The sequence below is a fragment of the Triturus cristatus genome, chromosome 3_1, assembly GCF_964204655.1.
Source record: "Triturus cristatus chromosome 3_1, aTriCri1.1, whole genome shotgun sequence".
Lineage (NCBI taxonomy): Eukaryota > Metazoa > Chordata > Amphibia > Caudata > Salamandridae > Triturus > Triturus cristatus.
Genome location: NC_140583.1, coordinates 276,165,034 through 276,188,051, shown reverse-complemented (window position 1 = coordinate 276,188,051; position 23,018 = coordinate 276,165,034). Strand labels below are relative to the sequence as shown.

Genomic DNA, 23,018 nt, shown 5'->3' with positions numbered 1-23,018 from the left:
TTAGTGCATTCACTACATGGCCTATCACTGCGTTGTCAAGGTAAGTTATCAGAGAGAGAGAAAGAGAGGAGAAGGAGTCTGAAAAGAGAAAAGGGAGGCAGGATATCTGTGTTTCCATGCATGTTTTGCTGTGTGTGTTTTTTAACTAGATTCAAGCCGGAGATTCCGCCTAACAAGAACAGATATTTTGAACTGTTTCCCCACTGTCTTCCCTTCCAAAGTTTGTACTTATATTATAGTTAATTTGTAATGAATCCTCTGGAATAGAGGGTCAGCATTGCATGTGACCCTCCTCACATCTTCGGGACAGCTTCACTTGTCGTCCTTGCCCTTCTGCCCTTAGTCAATATCCTCCAACCTACAGAAGAATTGATTAATTTTTTAATGTAGCTGACAGGATTGAAAGCTGGAGTAAGCATTCATTTCCAGTAGATACAAGTGAAGACTACAAGAATGCCACTATGCTCCGGAGACTCCAGGGAACACCTGAAAAGAAAATTGAATGAGGTGGTGTGGATCCCGTGGTCCAGAGAAAAAGGACAACAATGGTCTACAAACGTGCAAGTGATCTGCAATGAAGCAATGACTGTCTGGCAAGCTTGGGACCCTACACCAGCCTATCACAACATGGACACTCTGAAGGGGTGACATCATGCGCCACGGTCTTCCGAGTTGCTTTCATCCTGCTGGGTAGACACCTAACCCATGGTGGGATTTGAGGGTTCTGGAGATAATTGGGATTTTATAATGTTTTTTGAAATCTAGAAAGTCCAGCGGTGGTGGCATCCTGCAAACCTAAAAGAAACGTCTGATTCTCCTCTGGTGTGTCCATATTTCCCAGCTTTAGGAACCACTGAAGCCATCTAGAAAGTATCCCTGAATTTTCCTACAAACCCACTGTCTGTGTTATTGCTTGGCTTTGACCACTGGTTTCAGAAAGCAACTCGCTCACTCACAAGGGCTCACACGGCAAGGGCACTAAAATATTTTTACCATAACCTGACAGATCTATGAACATTAAGGTGTTCCAAGGGTTCATGGAAAAGTCAACTACTAATGACCATTTTTAAGTCAATAGCTCTGAAGTCCCACAACTTACTGCACTGTATCTCACATTGGCCAGAAGCCACGCGCTTTGTTGCACGGCCTCTTTGTGCAATCCTCAATCCTTGGAGAGGAGCTTCACTCATTTGGTGGGAGTTTCACTTCTTAAAGACCAAACTCACTAATAACTTGCAGCTCACACTTTTTGCCGCATCACCTTTGTCAGTTGATACAATTGATGCAAATCCCACAAATTGATGCACAGACACCCTCTGTGGTGTAGGTCTTATATCTCGAAGAATAGACTTGCTCATATGATGCAAGTTGTAGATCTTGGTTCACATTCTTATTAGCAGGGGTGCGAAATTCACTCAATTGAGAACATGATCTCTCCGTGGGAGAGTGTGTGAGATTGCAAGATATGTTTATTTTTCCCAATATCCCTTTTAAGATTCTCAGTCATAACATATGATTGAAAATCTACTTGGAAGAGTCAGGTCAGAAAAATAAATATAGGGGGGCACATTAACAAGGGCAGTATCGCCGCTTTAGCGGCACTTTTTGCCGCTAATGCGGCAATATTTTTATCGCCCTGTTTACAAGGTGGTGCTAACATGCATTAGCGCATGTTAGCACCCGTTTTTCCCACACCTCGCTTTGCTTCTCTAATGAGATGCAAAGTGGGCATCACTGGGCGTACCCCTGACGGACTACCTTGTAAAATATCGGTAAATGTACATCGCGATATTTACAAGGAGACCCACGCATTTTAGCAGATGTTGGTTTTTGCCAAAGGCTAACGTCTGCTAAAATGCTACCTTACCTATACATAACAATGGGGGTGTATTATGCTGATACGACCACAGGGTCATATCTGCAAGGTTATCGCCGTTTTCCATGGAACATCGCTGGAAAACCAGCGATGTTCCATGGAAAACACCACTATCGCTGGAAACTTATCGCCATTGCGCTATGCGTTGTTAATACAGCGATAGCATGGCGATAATTGCCAGCGATAGCCGACGATAGATATGTTCTCGCTAATAGCGGCCAGCAATAATTATCGCTGCCGCTTTATAATATGCCCCGTACTCGGTAAACAGTTGGGTACAGGTATTTCCAGTCGGGCATGGTGAGGAATCTGTCGGATTTCACTTGAGATTTTTACATACACACAGAGACAGAAACGACAGTCTTTGTTTTGAAGGTCTTTAAAAATGTTGTCCATTTTACAAAGTATTAAGGACCCCTTCTCTGCACCTTGCTTCCTTTCCACATCTCTTAATTTCCCCTTCTGCACTGATTCTCTGTTAATGTATACTACCATGATATGCCTGCACGGTTGTTGAGAAACCTGACACTCAACCCTAATCTTACTGACCAAGCCGCGCACCTGATGATTAGTCCTGCGTGGCTTTCTGTGTGGGTGGTTTGGCGCTCTGATACCAGACAGCTAGCTCTCTGCTGCCCTGGGCAGACAGAGCAAAAGCAAAAATTAGGGGCGGTGTTAGGACTAGATTAGAAAATACCTGGCAAACTAAACCGCGGCTTTCCGGGGAAACCTCACTGCCCTGCCCATACTGGGCAATTCACAGGAAACGGGCGAAAACTGTGTATTCTTTTCCCCTGAAATTTGCCAACATTTGTCAATCCCACGACATTCTATGAAATTATGCTTTTCGTAAACGATATATTTTACGGTATGGCCTATCACTTCCTGACGCAAGAGCACAACAAATGCCACATTTACAGGATGCACGATTTTAGGAGTTTCGCATAATGCAAAGTTTGGGAGCTGTTAGAATTTCACCTGCGTAATTAAAACTTCCCTGAAACGAAGTAGAGCAACAGAATTCGCAACAGTCCCCGCCCACTTGGATCACTGCATTAGTTACGTGTGTTATCGCCCCGTAGAAAAGGCGCGAAATTAATTACGAGAAAAGCAATGAGGCGCGCACCCGAGATAACGAGGCGCAGGTGCGCAGGTGCCGCCTTCCATAGCCCAACGGCCGTTGAAGATAAAACCGAATCTTTTATCAGCAGATAAAGGGAGACGGCCCGACAAAGGCTTCATTCAAAGCCATGTGAATTGAAAAAGATAAAACATTTCCGTTACCACACGTGCCTCCTTTCTCTGCGATCCCACGTGCCTGAAGGCGCTTTCTTCAGAGACCAACAAGGTCCCATAATGCACCGGAATTGCATGTGAGGATTGTGGTACGAAAGTAAGGGGCATATGTAAAAGCCCCTATCGTAGGGTGACCAGGCGTCCCGGATTTGCCGGGACAGACCCGTGTCTTCGCCAGCTGTCCCGAAAGATTTCGGGAACTGTGGGTCATGTCTCGGTTTTTAGAGCGGGCGACTGAAAACGGTGGCAGGTGCCTATTAATGTTTTACCGAGCAGGGATAGTTGCCAGCTGTTACAAGTAAGCGGTTTAACAGGCATTATAATGGCTTGAAACATTGCATTGTAATTTGTCCTTATTGCCGCTTCTGTAATTCTATGTTGAAGAGCGCTGTCATTCTGTGCGCTCAGTTAAAGTAAAATTGTAGTCCTTCTATTTTAGTGAAATGACCCGGATTTTGGCTTGAAAATTCTGGTCACCTTACCCTATCGCCACCACAATGTCACTTTACCGACGTTGTGGTGGCGATAGGGCCTAGCCTTATTTACAAGGCAGCGTTGCGCCACTTCACGTGGCTTAACGCTGCATTCTAAATAAGGCCCCCTTTCACGCTATGCTTAGCGTGAAAGGGGTGGGCAGTGGGTGTTGTGATGGGCGTTCCACCGCAACCCCCATTGATTTTGACGCTTACCCTATGTACCAGGGTGGTGGTATACATAGGAGGCAGCGCCAGAATTAAGACCAGGGAAAACCTGGTCTTAAGTTGGCGAAAGGAAGAGAAATGCATTATTTCTCCTCGTTTTTGCTTTTTCCATATGTGCTGCCTTGTGCAGCACACATGGACAAAGCAAAATGCCATGGATTGTCTATGTACAGGAAGGTCCCCCTTCCTGTACATAAACAATCCTTTAAAAAAATTCACTTTTCTGACTTTCATGTGTACTTCATTAAGCAGCACACATGAAAGTGACAAAATGGCATTTCAGGATTGTTCATGTGTAGGAAGGGACACCTACCTACACATAAATAATCCTCCCCTGCACGCAGACACCCTTACCCTGTGGTGCAAGGTGCCAGCATTGGCACTACGCTGCTAAGTGTAGCTCCCTCGCAGGGGGAAATGCAAGGCTAGACCATATCGTTGTAAAAATGGTGCAACCTTCCGTTTCAGAAGTGGCGGAGAGAGGCGTTAAGCCAGGAAGAATAATGCATCTCTACGCCACTTTCTTGTACATATCCCCCTAAATGTTTTACCAGGATCATGCTATTAAATGCAATAGAGCTGTCGAGACTGTTTACAGGTGAGAGTGGGCCCCGCAGGCAAATCGGGAAGCGCAAAAGCAGAGTGGCTAGAGACTTCTCACACTGAACTCAGACAGATCATGTTTTTACACAAGCATAAATTTATGGAAATTATTTAATTTTGTGTATTTCACTTAATTTAATTTTTTTTTACATTTTTTACATAATGTTTGCATGTTAGAGTCTAGTTTGAGTAGAAAGGGGGATGGGGCTCTTCAGATTTTTCGACAGTCACACTGACATACTGGCTCGGATTTGGAAGGCGGGCAATCGGGAATTGGTCACCTGTGGGTCGGTTTTTTGAGGCCTCTGTAAACCGGTCCAAGAGACTGACTTTCTTTTCCAGTCCCCGCCAGGCAACTTTATTGTGTCGCAAGTATCTTGGTCAATCCCCTGCAGTGCTTTAAATGGAGGCTTGGGGCCAGGTGTTGGTTTAGGCTTTGGGTCATTCTCACCATGGCGCCCTGCCTCGCGTGCCCTTCCAGAAGCTGTGTTATCCCCCGCCGGGCCATCACTTTTAGGCCGTGGCGAGTGCAGGGAGGGTGGGTTGTATGCAAGGGCCTCACATGCGGGGCAGGTATTATTGGGACATTCCCCCATCCCCTTGAGCAGCAGCAATGGGCTTTTGACACCTCCCTTGCCAGGTAAATGCCCTGAGTTTATAATGGGCTGGGGAGGGGGTGAGTAAGAGAAGTGGCCTCCGTAGCATCCAGGTGTTGAGACCTCATCCCCAGTGTCTATTAAGACTTGTTGGGAGAGAGGAGAGAGTTGCATACATTTGCAGTACGGTCAGAGTTGCAGACCTTGAAACTAGGTTCCAGTCCCAGCATCAGCCCAACATCCTGTGATCCTGGGCAAATCACTTAATTTCTATACCAAAAATGAAAATGAATTTGATCTTGTGAAATGTAACTGGTGCTCATGTACATTGCTCCAATGACTTTGGGCCAAGTTCACACTAAACAGATGGTAATCCATCAAAGGGATGATAAGGGAATGTGGGCCACTTTTTGAGAGTGCCCGGGCCTAATTGTGATCCCAATCCGACCCTGCTGGCATACCATGTTAATCATTATATGTGAAGCAGCGCATGTGAGGGGTACTTAAAACAAAGTATTTTGTAAAATAATCATGTTTTAAAACGTACAAGAGAGTGAGAGAGTGTGTGTGTTTTTTTGTCTGAGTATTTAAAAATCCCAGGTAAAATCCAAGAAACACCTTAGCATACCAACTGAAAGCTCCTGTACCGAGTAGTTATTACAAAATACATTAATTGGGGGGTGTAACATCCCAAACACCACCCGCCCCGAATCTACACCCTTGGTATTGTGCCTGACTTTTGCATCTTGTGTATAATTTTTAGGCAGACACCGCCTACGCGTAAGTTACATAACATATGTTACTGTCACAAAAGTTATGCATATTACATGTGGACAATTTTACAGTTTTATAGATTCCCACTTTTTCTGAGAAAAATATTTTGTGGAAGCAGTTTCTCGACATCTGTTATCAATGATGTTATTTCTGAAAATGGACAATCAAAACAGAGGTCCATCTTCAGGAATTACATAGCCAATGCACTCGTGGTCTGGAAGTTTTCTCCCTTCACCTGGGAGACAGTTCAGGCCTTTTTCTGCCTATAAACAGACATCTTTGGTTTACATGGCAGTTCTGGACAGAAGCGATGCCATTTCCAAAGAGTGTTTCTGATGACGGAGCTAGTGGTGGATGCTCCATTGGAAACCCCGGCTCCTCTTCTATTCTACAAGAGGAGGTGAACGGCAGAGATTCGTGGTATGAACCCTTTAGTCTTTTGGTAGATACCCCAGAAATACACTCATTTAAATAAAGCTCTTATTTATTTCTGGAACTAAGCCTGTCCCAATGGCGGGTGTCTGAGATGAATGTTTGGAGAGGGCTCCACAAGGTCTGAGATGAATGTTTGGAGAGGGCTCCACAAGGTCTAAGATGAATGTTTGGAGATGGCTCCACAAGGTCTGAGATGAATGTATGGAGAGGGCTCCACAAGGTCTAAGATGAATGTTTGGAGAGGGCTCCACAAGGTCTGAGATGAATGTTTGGAGAGGGCTCCACAAGGTCTGAGGTGAATGTTTGGAGAGGGCTCCACAAGGCCAGATCTGAAGTCTTAGTGATACAATAGCATGGTGTCTCCATATTCCTTCATGTAAAATCCAGAAATGTTCTCAATTTGTAAAGTTTCTCAATTCAGATGTCTCTTGAGCAGGCTTTTAAACCTGTGATACCGGAAATGCAGAAAAATTCCAGCTATGATCACATAATGGCAAAAGCCCCTGAGCCAAACTGGCATACCCCCAAACAGGAGCATAGCATTCAGATGTCCCTCCAGGATGCAAACACAGTGTCGCAATAGCGATGCTGAGACATTCCTCTTCTGGGCGCCTCTTTCAGATTGATTCAGCCCCTTCCTTCCCATCTGTTTCAGTAAGGTCAGGTATCTCTGGTACTAGGGCATCATACAGGTAACCAACAGCTCAGTTCCCTAACAAGCCGTGGAGAAGCATCACAGTGTTGAGCAGGAACTGATATTTTACAGGGGGCAAGACAGCTCCAGGGTCGTACAGTCTGGAGGGGCACAGACATGGCACAATATCTTCAGCTCTGGCTTCCTCATCATTTGCATTTTATGCTCTAAAGTGGCTGACTGCGGTAGTGGGTTCACCCCTGTCTCTAACATTGGTTTCATGCTTAAAATGAACTCGTTTTATTCATCAAATGTATCCATGTTTACTTATGTTGGACAATTAGCAACCCTACTAAACACATTGACACCTTTCAGGGAGGGCAAACTTTAAGGCCCTCATTATGAGATGACCAGGAACTTGAAGGCATGGGACTAGTGAAAGAACAATTGATTCCAGGTAGTATTTCATCCCCCGTTATCAGCCATTATGAATTTAGCACTTTGGAATTGGGGGTAACATGGCAATATTGCCCTGTTCCCCCATGTGGTTCCTTAATTCTGGGTGCTTTACTGTGCATATTTTCCAATTGTTTTTAGCAGACAGAAAAAGTGCATGGTAAAGCAAAGGTTTTTACCCGGTGTGTTCCTGCACCACCTAAAAAAAAGCCGTAATCAGACAGGGTTGTATCCCCTTTGTGGCCACTTCACGGCCAGACTCGTAATGGGGTCCTAAAAGACTCACGTGACTCTTTCCAGTATCAAAACATTCTCATTTGAGTCTTTTTTTCTTAATCCTTTATTGACTTTCTGTGTGCATCTCAGAACTTTGAGCTGAAATCTCTCTTTTACCAGGCAAGGATGAGTCTCCTTCAATGTTAAGTTTCATGTGCTGACATTATTTGATAAAGGGCATAATTCGGCATATTGAAGAGGAAAGTGACAACTTTGATCCAAAATTAGAAGTAAAATCACTGCGTATTAAAACTCTCCATCTTTCAGAAACCCAGTAAGTCTAGATCAGAGTGCTGCATTAACACGCTCTTTCCTTTTCAGGCTTTCTTCTTGGTTTATACTAAGGACCTTCCCTTTATCATCATTAAGGATGTCGTGCCCAGATTCAAGGTTTATCTTTGCCTTTGGCGAAGCCATATTCAAGAATGATGTCTTATGTAGGTTGAAACGAGAACCCATCTCATGATAAAACTTCAAGATTTTTCCATATAGCAGGTTTATTTGCGCCACATCCCAGTTGAAACCTCCTGAGAGTCACAGGAATAGCTGAGATCCATCTACTTAAACATAGAATCCCATCAAGGTGTCCACAAAGTAACTGCACATGAACGTTACACATTGTGTGTGATGAAGCTGAGCAGTGTGGGGCTCCTACCACCTTAGGTGGTTTAACCAATTTTTTTAAACCCTGAGCTGGCCAGTGCACCACCCAACTTTGGGGCTCCTACCACCTTAGGTGGCTTAACCACTTTTGAAACCCTCAGCTGGCCACTGCACCACCCAACTTTGCCTTTGTAAAAGGATCTAGCTACCAATGACTTCAATCAAATGCGGACATAAAATATATCAGTAATGTGCATTTCTTGATAACAAACAATGACATGAGATTACCCTGTACGCTATACACATCAAGATTTTTTTTTAATGCACCAGAAATTGATTTGAGTTACTGTTCAGAAAACTGTGTCGTTGCAGCTGGCTCCATCAGCTGGAAACACAAATACCTTTTTTCAATATCCTCCTACTAGTAAAAGCATGGTCTTCTCAACAAAAGTGAATACGCAATTAAGTTATCCATGGGAACACCTAATTCCGTTTCATCAGTCTTGATGTGTATTTATTTGTAAGGAAGTCCAAGGAGTTAACTGTGATTAGAACATTGGAATATTGCTCGCTCCATAGAAGACAAGGCAATGCTTGGGCTTCTAAGGGCCGGTAGAAACCAAGAGCATCAACATTCCAATGTATGCTCACAGCTTTGGCTGTGAACAGACGCCTCATGGAACCCAAGGGGATTTCAACCCGCTCGGGCCCTGTGAGGCCTTTGTTTTACAAATTAGAACATTCTACCCTCTAGTGGCGGAATGCTCTAACAACAACTCTGTAGGGTAGGGCATCTTCCTGTCCCAAAGCCAAACGCACTGCTCTATGCCGCCATTCTGACGGCCATGTATACCTTCAATTTAAACCCGGTATTCATAGTACACTGCTCAGTATTCCACTTTAAACCATATTTTCTTCATTCTTTTATATAAATCCACATGTGGAGCATATTGCAATTTTTCAAGTTTCTTATATTCCAACTGTGCCCATCCGGACCTCTTGTAAGAATACGACTGCACGCATTCGTGGATGAAAAGGACAAATCAAATTAACTAAATATGGATTATAGGGTGTGCATCCCATCTTTACAGGGACTGCTCTAACAGCCTTAGAGCCCTCTGTACTGAGCATTTAAGGCCTGCTCCCTTGCTGAAGCCTCTTGCCTTCGGCTTGGTCCTTTAATGCTGGAGCGGGCCTTTAATGACCCGTAGAGCCTACTACGGCGGGCTCTGAGGCTATATTAGAATCTCCCTAATTTTATCATCTGTATTTGTTGTCTGTCAGAATATTGGTACAAAACTATCACATGTAAAATATTTTGTGTCCTAAATATCAGCTACAAAGTTATAGCTACATTGAGTGGAGATTTGCTACATTAACTCCAATGGGTAATATTTCTGTAAATGTAATTTTGGAAATTATATCTTTGTTAAACAATGTTTAGGCAACGATACTTTGGTGCAATCGCGCTGCAGAAATTAAAATCCGATCAATCAACACCCCGGCAGGTTTCTTTTCAGGGAGTATTTCCAGAGACAGTCTCTTGAATTTTCTGAGCTTACTACATGGAATAAAATAGTATTACCTAGGATTGCTATTTTGATGCTCTTCTTTAGGACCCGGAATGATTTGAACTTATCAATAATTCAAAGCAATTATTGTGTTTTAGTCCTGGCATCATTCCGTTATTTAAGGGTTGTGTTTCATTGTGCCTGGTCAATGAGGGATTCATAATTATTTTCCATTATATTTCACACCAGGTCCATAAGATTTGTTTCTTCTACATGAGTGCTCCTGCTTTCCCGGATTTACGCTAGATCGATGCTGTGAGACTGGGTGAGGGTGGAGAGAGTGCTCCACAGGGCAGGCATTGTCCTGTCAGTTCACAGCTGCATGGGAAATGTGGGAGGACTGCCAGGAAAATTCCACCTACTACTTACTTTTTAGGTTTGGCATTATGAAAGCAATGAAGAATCCAGGCACGGCAGGCACAGGTAAGAGTGGTCGGCCAGGGCGGGGAGGGGTGCGAGGGGGAAGTCGACAGACGACGAGATAGGCACAATGAAATAAGTTTCGTGTAGGCGATGCAAGCTAAGTGGTTTTATGTATTTATTTAATTTTACCTATCCTGTCATCTGTCGACTACCCTCCCACCTCCACCACTCTCACCTGTGCCGGCTTCGCCTGGAAGAATCATACCTATGGAACGCCCCAATTCTGGGATTTGTGATTGGTTGAGCAATTGGCTTCGTGCATAAACAATAGTTTCGCTTGCCCACTATATTCTGCTTACGGCATTTCCTACTTGCAGAGATTGACTGCCTGGTGGCAACAAGATATAGCGAGCTCGTTTCTTATCTGCCACAGATTTCCCTTTTCATGGCACCCTTTGTGTCTGGAACGGAACATAAATATTGGGTGGAAACGTTTCAGATTAGAACCCTAAACGACAATCTATGACAATATTATTTATGGCATACTTTTTGTTCAGAATGCTAGATAACGAAAAGTGGAGAAACTTGAAAGTAGCAAAACAGGCACTTCAAATAAGCCAAAAAGAGGAATGTATGTTTTTTTATTGTTGCTTCCATCTATGCAAGTGTATAGCTGCAAGGCCAGTTCAAGCCTATTAGCCAATATAATTATGCAAAGCGGGAAACATATTTTTGACATGGGGTACAATGGCATGTGGCCCATATTGCAATTCACCATTTGCCACATTCTACATCAGTCCTTACCACCTGCTGCATAAAACCCAAAGTCCTCATAACGCACACAACACTGTATCTTTAAACCGCTATTCCTTCCTTAATATAGAACACCCAGTGCTCACCTCATGCACAGGTGGCCCTTCCCTGATACACCCACTGCTCCCCTTATGCACATCATCAGAGCTGCTCACAGGCACGTTACCTAGAGCGCCCCTTAGTTCCTTCACACAATGTCCCTCTTGTGCACATCACCTTATGCCCTCTGGTGATGCACCGTGAGTTGCATCACCGGTGCACTCCTGGTGCACACCACCTGGTTCTCTGCGGGTGCACTGTGTGCATCCCATATGTATGTTGCACATTGTTATATATGACTTTCTCTATGCGCATTAATGCATGTATGTTTGGAAAGTCTGTGTGCACGATCGACTGTATGTTCGTTAAACTTTGTCAGCATTGCATGTAGGTGTTTGTCTATGTGTATGATCTGTTTTTGCATTTGAAACCGGATGTTTTATGCCTCTGTATGCATGTACTATGAAAAAAAGCCAAATCTATTGGCTTTGTCAGTGCTTGTAGTTTACCTACATAAATTCTCATAATAACTTTGCTCTCTGTTTCAGGGAAGAAAAGGTGAGAAAGGGGACGTCTGGCGAGAGTCTTGTTCCTACCTGGTATTTGTGGATTCAATTTTAAACATTACCACCCATCTCACCTTCAGACATCAATAACTTCATATCAACTTTAAGTGCTGCTTATGGCTGAAAACACAGAGCTCAAGCAGAAGCTTTGAGCAGATGAATGTTACTAGGGTTCTCCTCTTACCTGTAGCCAAGAGCAGCACGTTGTAGGATACACCATCCACTGCGGTCACCTGGTCCACCACGATTTTTCTGTAGGATTCATGACAGTGGAAGAGCGGTCTGTTACCAATGGGCGCCACGGCATGTAACATCTCAGGATGCTCACTTGCTATTTTGAAGGTGTCAGAGGGAGTCTTGTCTCCATTTGCCAAGCACTGAGGAAAGAAGGGGGCAGTGAGAAGGGAACTTATCTGACATTTCTCTATTGCTGCACTAGTGCCATCACAATAAAGTTCCCCTTCTAGCTGGGCTTGGTTACACTCAGCATAAAACACTCATCTCCCGTAAGTAGCATCTCTGTACTTGCTAGACTAGGCCCCATAAGGTGCCCTACTAAAGAACATATGGGCATATTAACAAGGAAAATTAACGCGAAGGGAGCTTAGTGTTAATTTTTTTAACGCCCGCTATCGCTGGATAATATCGCATGATTATCGCGTTATTAACAACGCTAACCACCTAGGCGATAGAAAATCCAGCGATAGCGGCATTTTGGGAGGTTATCGCTGGTAATGCAGTGATAAAACTACAAGGATAGGGATATCCTTGTTGATAGCCCATGGTGGATTTAGCCATGTAATCCACCTCCCATTGGATTACATGGCTAAGTCTGAAAATTAGCAGACGTAAAAAAGGAGCGTTAACCGTGGTTAGTGCTGCTAGTTTTGTGTCTAACAGGGTTAGCGTGAAGCTTGATAATAGGAGGAATTCTCCTATTATTTTGCTCTGGAATGCCCACTTTGCATCTCATTAGAGATGCAAAGGGAAGCGTAGTGAAAAAGGGTGCTAACATGCGATTTTGCATGTTAGCACCCTGTTGTTGATAGGGCGATATTTTTATCTCCGCTTCTTTGGCTTTTAAAGCCAAAAAAGCGGAGATAAAACCCTTGTTAATATGCCCCATAAATACTGCACTGAAAGTAATTCTCTTACTCTGACCCCTGATATACTCCCACTGTACAGTGTACCAGGTTTTCTCTTTCTGAGGCTACTATAGAAGTACTACTATGGAATCAAGTCCTCTTTCTACCGAACTCCTCTCTTTAGAAAATCTTTGATAAAATCCATACTACAGTGAAACTTTCTCCATTAATTCCCACCACTATGATGGGATGGATGAAATGGGTGACATCAACGGAAGACAATAAGCAGTAGGCTCACCTCTCCAGGCCGGATTCCTGGTATATCTGGATTGGCGTTCCCCTTAAAAGGCGATGTTCTGAACACATTCTCAATGTCACCCATGGTATAGACGCAGACCGCTGTTTCGTGCCTGCAGAAACAAGAGAATCCCAGGCGTTGAGTAAATGACGCCATCTTAAGTGCAGTATGTGTCTGCTGGCAACTGGAGAGTGCTGTATAAATATTATCAAGTGGGTGCTGATTTCCATCAGAGGGCGAAATATTTACCAGTCTTGCAAGTCAAAATGGAGGGCTGCTTAATGAACTATATGTGGAGTCTCAGTTCCAGACACAAAGAAGTGATGGAAGGTTAGGATTGATTACCAATTAAAGAACCTCAAGTGGATTCCAGTTATGGAATAATAGCTGATGTTCTAGGTCGACAATAATTTGCAAGTCAACCATTTCTTAAAGAAGTGGGCACCTGAGTTACATCCAAGGCAATTTAAAGGCCCAGTACTATGTAATGGTACCAGAATATATTTGTCTGAATTTCATCTGACATAGATATTGTGTCCTAATATCATCTAGAATATATCGCTGCATTGGATTCAATAACCGAAATCTACATCAATGTGCCAATATCTGTGTAAACATTATTTCAGGCACAAGATTTATGTCAGACCATCTTTGTAATACAACATTTTGCATACTACCTCTGTGGGGTAATCCTGCCTCATATGGGTCTTTGAAGTGGTGTACATTTTTAATACTCTTTCTTCATTACTTGGGTGTGGCAAGTTCTTGCACTGATGATCCCTCGGCTCTACTTACTGTACTTATTTAATGGCTGCTTGCACTGCCATCGCCATCAGTAGATTTGCAGAGCGCTAATTGGCACCTGTGAGGGTATCCAGGCACTGTCAGAGTCCAGTTGGTTGGCGGAATAGCCAGGTGTTCAGGGACTTTCGGAACTCTGTAGATGGTAGGTGAGGGTTAGAGAAAGTGACGCCGAGCAGAGGTGTCTGGTGGGCTGATGGTGGTTTAAGTAGGCGGGTCCACAGTTGTGTAGGGCCTTGTATGCATGGATCAGGAGCTTGAACTGACATCTATTCCTGTACAGGGAGCCAGTGGAGTTCCCTGAGGTAGGGAGTGATGTGGGTTTTTTTCAAGGTAGATCCAGGATGAGTCTAGCTGTGGAATTCTGTATGGTCGGTAGTCGTTAGAAGAGGTGTGCTGAGATTGCTGAGTAGAGAGCGTTGCTGTAGTCCAGTTGGCTGGAGATGAGTGCCTAGGTGATGGTGCATCTTGAGCTTTGGGATAGCCATTTAAATACCTTACGAAGCATGCGCAGGATGAAGAAGCAGGAGGAGGAAATTGGGTTGACCTGGGTCATCATGGTTAGTTTGTTGTCCATGTTTTCATTTCCTTTTCATTTCCCTTGTCTGTACGTATTGTGGGTTTGTGGATAACAGGCATTTTTTCATTACTGCTATTGTGAAGATGAATCCATAATCCAGGAAACCAGGCCACCATTTAAAATAAAAACATTTTTAAACCTTCCCCCCTTTCCCCAGGGGCATGCATACCCGACCTTGCACCTAGAAGCCCTGCTTATCTGTTTCTTTGCAAGATAGTCAACTTAGTGGAAGTTGGCTGCTGCTGCACCTAGATATGATACTTATGATGTGCTGAGGCCATTGTTGTTTCTTTATTGGCCTTGTTTTTGTTTTCCTTTGGTTGGGGATGGCTTTTACAAGATAGGCTGACCTACTGAATGTCTGATATTATCTTGGGTTCAAGGCTAGGATACATAGAAATTAAGGAGTCTTTGTAGTAGTTCTTAACGAGTTTGTGGTTTGCTTAGCAGGCTCTCAGTATGGGAATTTACCATACCTCTTGGACAGAGTGACAGGGCTGCAGCATGTTCTCCCTTGTTTAGGATGATGGAATGCTACAGGGCGTAGTGTTTATAGGTCACCTTCTTCATTCTTTTTTGCCTGGAACCAATTGGTGGCTTTGTTTGTCAGTTCAAGGCATCTCCCGATGTGAGGGTTAGCAGTAGTCCATGTCAAGCTGGGAGTCTGGGCAGTCCCACACGCCATCTACTAGCCTCACATCTCAGGCATTGTATTTCATCCTGGCTCTGGGTTAGGGTGAGGAGGGGGGTAACAGCAGCTTTTATCATTCCTCAGAGTTCCTTCTCTATCACATCCATGTGTCAAGTGTTTACATTGTGCCCCATTAATTTCGACTGAGTCTGGTAGAGCCCATCCTCAACAGTGTATTCGGAAAACAGGCCTAGGCAGAGCAAGTTCATATGTAGCTTAGTGGACTATATCGCAGATCTGGATTCACCCTCATACTTTAAAGACTATGAGAAGGATAAACCCACAAGTTCTGTTGCTAAATGGAAGACATAACTTTTCAATTAGCTACATGCATCCCAGCAGCCCAAGTTAACTAATCAAAAACATGTCATACTTTTTCGTGAGACTCATTTTCTCCACAGTTTCTCACCAGGGATTTGAGAAGATGCCATACACTCTAGTTGTATTCGTCTTCTCACATCGTATGAAGAAGACATCATGAAGACGGCTATAGAATCTTCCACTCTCTGGATAACTGCACTGTAACCTGGCCTTCAAGAAAGTGGACCACAGGGAGGAAGCCTGCCCGCCCGTGCCTCCTCCGTCCTCCTGCGAAAAAATATAAACAATCCATAAGACAAGAAAGAGCCATCAGTCACAAGAGATGAACTACATGTAAATAAGTAAGTAAAATAAAATCTAAAGTGCGAGTATACAAAAGTGTCTTGCTGCTGGTGGACCTAAAACAACTTGAGGATGGAAACCTAAAACTTACTTAGAGTAAGAAACAAGGAGCCACGTCTTTAATGATTTTCTGAAATGGGTAAGGCTAGATTGAGATCTTAGGTACAAAGGCAGAGAGTTCCACATTTTTCTGGCAAGAAATGAGAAGCTTCTGATCCCCCCCTCTCCATCTAGACTTCTTCATTTTGGGGATGATCACCAATTTGGAACAAGATGACTGCAGTTCTTGTCATGGCGAGTACGAATTAAAAGTGTTTTGGAAGTAAAAAGGACCAGTGCCATGTAAGGCACTGGTCCTCTTTGCATCATACAAAGAGCCTTAAACGGGACCCTTTCAACTACTAGCAGCCAATGTAGTTTCTGAATCTTCTAAGTAACAGAGCAGAATTTGGACACCTTCAATAGAAGCCATCCAGCTGCATTTTATAATGATTGCAACTTGGATTGAGATAGTTTGTTTATCCCTAAATCTATTCTCGAGGCAATAGGACAATTGCACATACTAAAATGACACACGGAAATCCAATACATGGAACAGAAAGGCCAACACATGGTCCTTTTTCTGTTTCCACCACGTGAAGGAACGGGACAACATATCTGACTTGTGACTTAAGTCTTTATCAGGTTTCTTAGTCTTTCTCTATGGTTGATACATAGAAAGAACTGTAGTCTGACCAATAAAGGCTGTAATGGCAGGCTGATGATGTAACACACAGAAACACGCATTGGCAGTGCTAATAGGTCTTGCCTATGTGAGAGCTATTTGCTTTGGCAATGTATTTTGGCCATGTTGTGCAACAGTGTGGATGCTGTTTAACATAGCTAAACATTAGTGGGATGGTGTGGGGTGATGTAGATTGGAGCAGGGTAGATTGGGGTACAGTGGAATGGGGTACATTGGAGTAGCGTGGAGTGGGGTTGACTGGGATGCATGGAGTGGGTAAGTTGGTTTAGAGTAGTGTGGAGCAAGGTAGATTGGTTTAGAGTAGAGCAGGGTAGATTGGGGTAATGTAGAGTGAGATAGATTAGTTTAGAGTAGATTGTAGTGGGGTATATTGGGGTAGAGTAAGATAGACTTGAGTGGGGTAGACTATAGTGATGTAGTGTGGGATAGACTCAGTTGAGGAGAGTAGGGTAGACTGGAGTGTGGTAGATTGGAGTAGCGTGGATTGTAGTGGGGTGGGGTAGATTGTAGTGGGGTGGGGTAGATTGTAGTGGAGTGGGGTAGATTGTAGTTGAGTGGGGTAGATTGGAGTGGAGTGGGGTAGATTTGGTTGAATTGGGATAGATAGGAGTAGATTTGGGTGAACTGCAGTAGATAGGAGTGTAGTAGATCGGGGAAGATTTGGGTAGAGTGGAGTCAGGTATATTGGGGTAGATTGGAGAAGAGTGGAGTGGGGCAGATTGGGGTATATTGAGTGGGGCAGATTGGATTTGAGTGGGGTAATTGGAGTGGGGTATATTGGGTTGATTAGAGTAGGGCAGTTTGGAATGGAATGGGGGAGGTTGGAGTGGAGTGGGGTAGATTGGAGTGGAGCGGAGTACTTTGAGTGGGATAGAATGGGCGGATTACAGTAGGGTAGATTAGAATGGAGTGGGGTAATGTGAAGTGGGGTAGATTGGAGTGGAGTAGGGTAGGTTGGAGTGGGATGGGATGGGATGGCGTGGAGTAGATTGAAGTGAAGTAGATTGTAGTGGAGTACATAGGGTTAAAATTGAGTGTGGTATGTTGTAGTGGGATAGATTGGAGTAAAGTGGAGTGGGGTAGACTGGGATAGAGTCGAGCATGTTAGATAGGGGCAGAGTGGAGTCGGATAGATAGGAGTGGAGTAATGTAGGGGAGATTGTGATCGAGTGGAGAACAGTAGAATGGAGTGGAGTAGAGTGGGATAGATTGGAGTGAAGTAAAGTGAGATAGATTGTAGTGGGGTAGATTAGGGTGGAGTGGGGTACATTGGAGTGAAGTAGATTGGATAGATTAGAGTATGGTAGAGGAATGGTAGATAGGAGTGGAGTGGGGTTGATTGGATTGAAATGGAGTGGAGTATATTGGAGCGAAGTGGAGTAGATTGGGTTGGGGTAGAGTGGAGTGGGTAGTATGGAGCAGCGCAGAGTGGAGGGGTGAGGAGTCGAGTGGAGTGGCGAGCTCGGTCATAAAGTGTCTTACAGTGAAGTGTCATGGATTGGAATGGCATGGTATGGAGTGGCATGACAGAGTGGAAGGGCAAACAGTGAAGCAGGGTGTTTTGTGGAGTAAAGTGGTGTAGAGAAGAGCAGAGTAAAGTGGAGTGGTGTTGTGTGGAGTATGCATGGTGTGATAGAGCACTGCCATTACAGACAACATATATCCAAATGAAAATGGCTACTACATTGGCAGAGGCATACAGTTTTCCTGCTCACAAATGGCACAAATGATAATGTGTGGAAATGTCATCACCAAGTATGTGTATTGATTTGTTTAGATCGCATTAAAATATTTGTTTCCACCACACTTCAGAATTACAAAAAAATGTGCTTAATTTCTACTGTTCTTATTTTGATGGCTTCTAAAATTTCGGCACAGTTCATTTTTGTTGTGTGCTAGAAAAATATAATTCTACAGTCTGTCCTCTCACACGGGCACACTGCAGGATGGATTGTCACATACATTCTCTCACTTTGAAGTCAGCTAAAGAAAAGTATTCATTGTAATACAAAACCTGATATTTGATCTCTATCTTTGAATGCACAGAAAATGAGACCAGATAAGAACAAGATTTAAAGCCTTGTTTATAGACAGCGAGTACTGAGGGAAGAGAAAAGTCAAGCTGGACAGCATAAAACAACAACCAAACGACAGAGCCAGCTAGCAAAGATGCACTCTGTAGAGTGACTTAACAAAAAAAAAAAACGAGGTCCTAAAGGTGCGTGCAGTGTAAGGACACATGTACTTGTACCATTCTCTAGGGGAGGGTCACATATAAAAAGTGGGAAGTGCTGCCACAGAACTGACCAGCTGGAAGCAAACAATTGAGAGTGGCTTTGAAGCCCACCAATAGTAAGTAATGGGAGGGCTCTAACAATAAACAATATGTCTCAAAGAGACAGTGCATGCGCTGTCTATGTGAGATCTAAAAAGGACCCAGCTTACCCACTTTTTAATGTGATAAGGTGACTGAAAGTAAATATAATTCATTAGGTATTTCAACATAGCATGGTGTGACCAAAAAGAAAAGGAAATCTAGTCCAATTGAGCAAATCTCCATCGCATAACATAATAGCTAGGCAAATTAACGTATTGGTATGGTGAGCCAAACTCCTCCCTTTCTGGAGAAATAGAGAGGTAGAAGGGTTGTCTGGTCTCATATATGCATGTATTTACATGGTGTTTATATTGCGCAAGCGTAGCTAGAAGGCAGTGGAGCGATGTACAGGGTTAAAGGCACGGGTAAGGTTGTGTACAATGGAGGTTTTTAGTAAAATAATATGAGAAAATCCGGAAAGGAAATCAAACATGTAAATACTGCTATAGCCATGGCAACCAAGGAAAGCCTCACTCAGCCTCCAGCATACAAAGCTGGCTTCTAGATGAAAAAACATGTGAGAATCCCAAATGGGAATTGAACGTATGGGCAGTCCCATAAGCATCACACCAGGAAGAAGAATAACTAGGAGGATGGAAGGCAACTAAATGTGGATGTTGTCCTTGGTTTGATCGAAAGAAAAGATCATGCAACAAATCAGAGGTAGTAGTTGAACATGATGACATAAGTATGCTGATAAAGAAAAAGGTGCTTATGATCCTCAAACAGATCCGATAATCCACCAAAAGACTGACACTGGCCTGAGACAGATATGATCATGGATGCAAGTTTATTTTATAAATAACTATATCATAGAAATGGGAAAAATACTCACAAAATATTCTTAGCTATGTGCCTCATGAGGAGAATAGGCCAGCGATGAAGAATGACACTTCGGTGGGTGCGGGTTGTTGTATCCACTAACGACCACACATATTTTTGACTACACTATTTTCAACCGAGACTTGGTGGTCTCGCGGAACAGCAGACTCATTTGATTGTTTTGACTTTCATGATACACAGGGAGGATGTGTGCAGGGCTCAAATGCAAGCACATGGCTGATTGGTCAACGGACCAGCATTGGGAATAGTTCACGTTTTTACGCTGCTGATTGGTGCACTACGTCGTTTGAAACTGTTGCATATTGTATGAATTGTATGACTCCGCATTTACCTGGTCTACTGGTAAAGGAGAACAATACGTGTGCACAATCATGTAAAATGCGAACATTCCTCCACCCTTTCTTGTTGAGCCAGGAATACAAATATTCAAGTGGAAACAATGAAACAAAACTGATGACTGTTACGTACTAGCTATTGATGGAGACATGGTTAACCCGATAAGGAAACTAGTGCTACTTTATATCTGTCTGGGGGCAGAAGGTCAACGTATTTTTGATCACTTGCCTACAGCTATTCAACCACCTGATGCAGAATGGGATGTCTACACAGAAGCCATTAACAGGCTTTGCAACCACTTCAAAAACAACACCAGTATAATCGTAGAACTTCACAGGTTCTTCATGAGAAAGAAGCCACAAAGTGAGTCCATCGGTGGTTTCTTATCGGAACTAATAATCCTGGCTTTAACATGCGAGTTTGTTGGCAATTTAGATAATTATTTTAGAGACCAGATTGAAGTTATTTGCCATGAAAGACGCATTCAGGAACAATTGTAGTGTTATCATAATCCCAACCTTCCCAAACCCTTAGAAATAGCCAGGGGGTTGAAAGGTCGGTGATGACCTCTAAAGAATTCAACAGAGGCAAGGTATGAATTCCGAACAGGTAAATGAAGTATTTTGAAAACCTAATCTGAACACAAATGCAGCAAAAGACTACAGAAAAGGTAGAAAAGCATCTACAAATACAAATACCTGCTTCAGATGTGGATCCAGCACACATTTTGCAAATTCTAAGCGTTGGCCTGCTATTGGGAAAAAATGTTTGAAATACAAAATGGAAGGACATTTCGCAAAGGGTGTGCCACATTTGTCCAGAGAGTGGTGTTCATCAGGGATGTGGAAATCCCAAGAAGTCACAACGAGGAAGTGGAAAATTTGAATAGCAGAGTGGTGCTTTACATCAAAATGATTGAGACTAGTCAATGCTCCCCTAAGGGTGGTGACCCTGTTTGTGACATTGGCATTAGGAAACTAAAAGTAGGAGTTTCCGTGGATTCTGGTTCTCCTTTTACCATCATCACTGATTATTTATTCTGGTCGGAATGGGGAAGAGTCCAGTTATTGCCTCTGGACATACGTACAGTGGCATTTGAAGGGCACAATATTGAATTTAAGGGTTACTTTCACTGGGTCGCAATCCCAGACTTACCTCATGATTATTAATGAGGTGAGTCTTTTTGCAACCCACTGGGAATCGCAAAATATATTAAAAACACATTCGTACATGGGTGTTTGCGATGACCAAATAGCAAATCGCAAAAAGTCGCTATTTGGTAATTGCAAATCATTCCCTACGTACATCTGGCCGTATATCTTTTAAGAAAAGAGTGTAACATTTTCCCTTTATACGTGAATACTCGTGATTTGACAAACTCTAGTGGTTCCCTCAGACTGCACTGAGCAAATGCCAGCCATCAACAAGACCTGCTGTAGTACCCACTATTGCCCTCATACTGTACCTTGCACAGCTGAGCCACTCTGGAGACTGTGATGTCAGTGTCCACATATTTCTCCTGGTTATCCTCCCGGAAAAATAAATATATTTTATCCCTGTAACTCTGCTCCTGCGTCACAAGTTTAATGTTCACATACTGTGGGTCTAAAAGAGAGAGAGAGAGAAAGAAAGAAGTGTAATAAATCTGTGGTCGTTAAGGGGACTTGCCAAGATGTTTGCTGTTTTGGCAGCGGCTATAGATTAACTGTTTACAAAAAGTGAGTCCCCTACGCATTGTTTCTGGTAGAATATCTGAAATCAATTAAGCCTCTTCAGAGGAGCACTTTTGTCCAAACAGTTGTAAGAACAATCTCATTAGTTAGCCTCTGGGGGGGGGGGGCAGGTGAAGGAAGACACGGAGAGGGAAGTTACATTATGGCAGCCCAGCATTTTTAAGATTAGGACTTCAGGTCCTGTTTGTCGTGGGACATCTTGTCAAACCATACCCAGAGTTTGACTGCAATATATATTAGTAGCTTGGCTACAAAGCACCTCTACTCTGATTTCCACCATGGTCAAGTAACAAAACATCCCCCAATCTTCATAATGCACCTCTAGATGCAGTGCCTTCACAGTGCTGAGATATCTGCAGAGCTCTAGCAGGGCTCTCCATTTGACTCGCACCGTGCTCTATAAGGCTATTAGTAATGCATTCGCACTGCTCTCATGATGTATCTCTATACTGACCTACGCCAGGCACCGAAATGCCAGTTCAGAGACAATCTCCTGGACCGCCTGGTGCACCTCTAAACGCATGTGCAGCTTCCACTCACAAGTCAGTACTGACATAGCCACAAGGCTTTTCTGATCCATCTTCATACTGACCTGCACCGGGCAATGATAACCAACACTTTTACGAGTCACCTTTATAATGCCCTTCGCCATGCACTAATACCCTTTTCTGGACAGATTGAAAGGACTCTCACAAAGCACCCTAACACTGGCCTGGGCCATACACTGAAATCCAATTACCGAGATCTTTATTGGGCTGTCACAATGCCCACACACTCCATCACAATTACACCACTGAATCCTACACAAGGCTCTTGCAGTGTTTTGGCTTCCACCAGGGGCTGCGGAAGGAGATACTCACTCTGTTCTGGCCTGCAGCATGCCCAGGTACCCACTTGTAGAAAATCACATTTTGCACAACACGCCGCTATCCAGACCTGCACCATTGAGTCCTTTACACAGATTGACCTGCACCAGGCACTTGTCTCTCAGAAGAGGATAAGATAGGCTGACAAGTCAGCATCTTAAGGGTAAAGCAACTCCAACAGATATATGTGTGTAACCGACAGGTCACGTTTACCAATGACAGAAACGTAGGTAAGGTGGTTATGTATTCACTGCCATCAGGATAGCTCAAAGGAATAGTTAGCTTACTGCATAGAAAGATTAAGAGAGAAAAGATGAGAGAGAGAGAGAGAGAGAGAGAGAGACAGAGGGAGGGAGAGAGAAAGAGAAAGAGAGAGAGACTGTGTGAGTGACCCATAT

General features: G+C 43.5%; 1 protein-coding gene across 1 annotated transcript in view; it reads right to left on the bottom strand.

The window, feature by feature from the left end:
* The window catches only part of SEMA7A (semaphorin 7A (JohnMiltonHagen blood group)), a 162,862-nt gene that overhangs the window by 27,556 nt on the left and 112,288 nt on the right, over window positions 1–23,018 (bottom strand). Inside the window, exons 7-10 of the mRNA XM_085643886.1 lie at window positions 21,487–21,626; window positions 15,467–15,645; window positions 12,986–13,097; window positions 11,787–11,979 (exon numbers count right to left, since the gene is read on the bottom strand). Coding sequence (XP_085500012.1) covers window positions 11,787–11,979; window positions 12,986–13,097; window positions 15,467–15,645; window positions 21,487–21,626 — 624 coding nt within the window. The remainder of the gene's footprint in view (window positions 1–11,786; window positions 11,980–12,985; window positions 13,098–15,466; window positions 15,646–21,486; window positions 21,627–23,018) is intronic.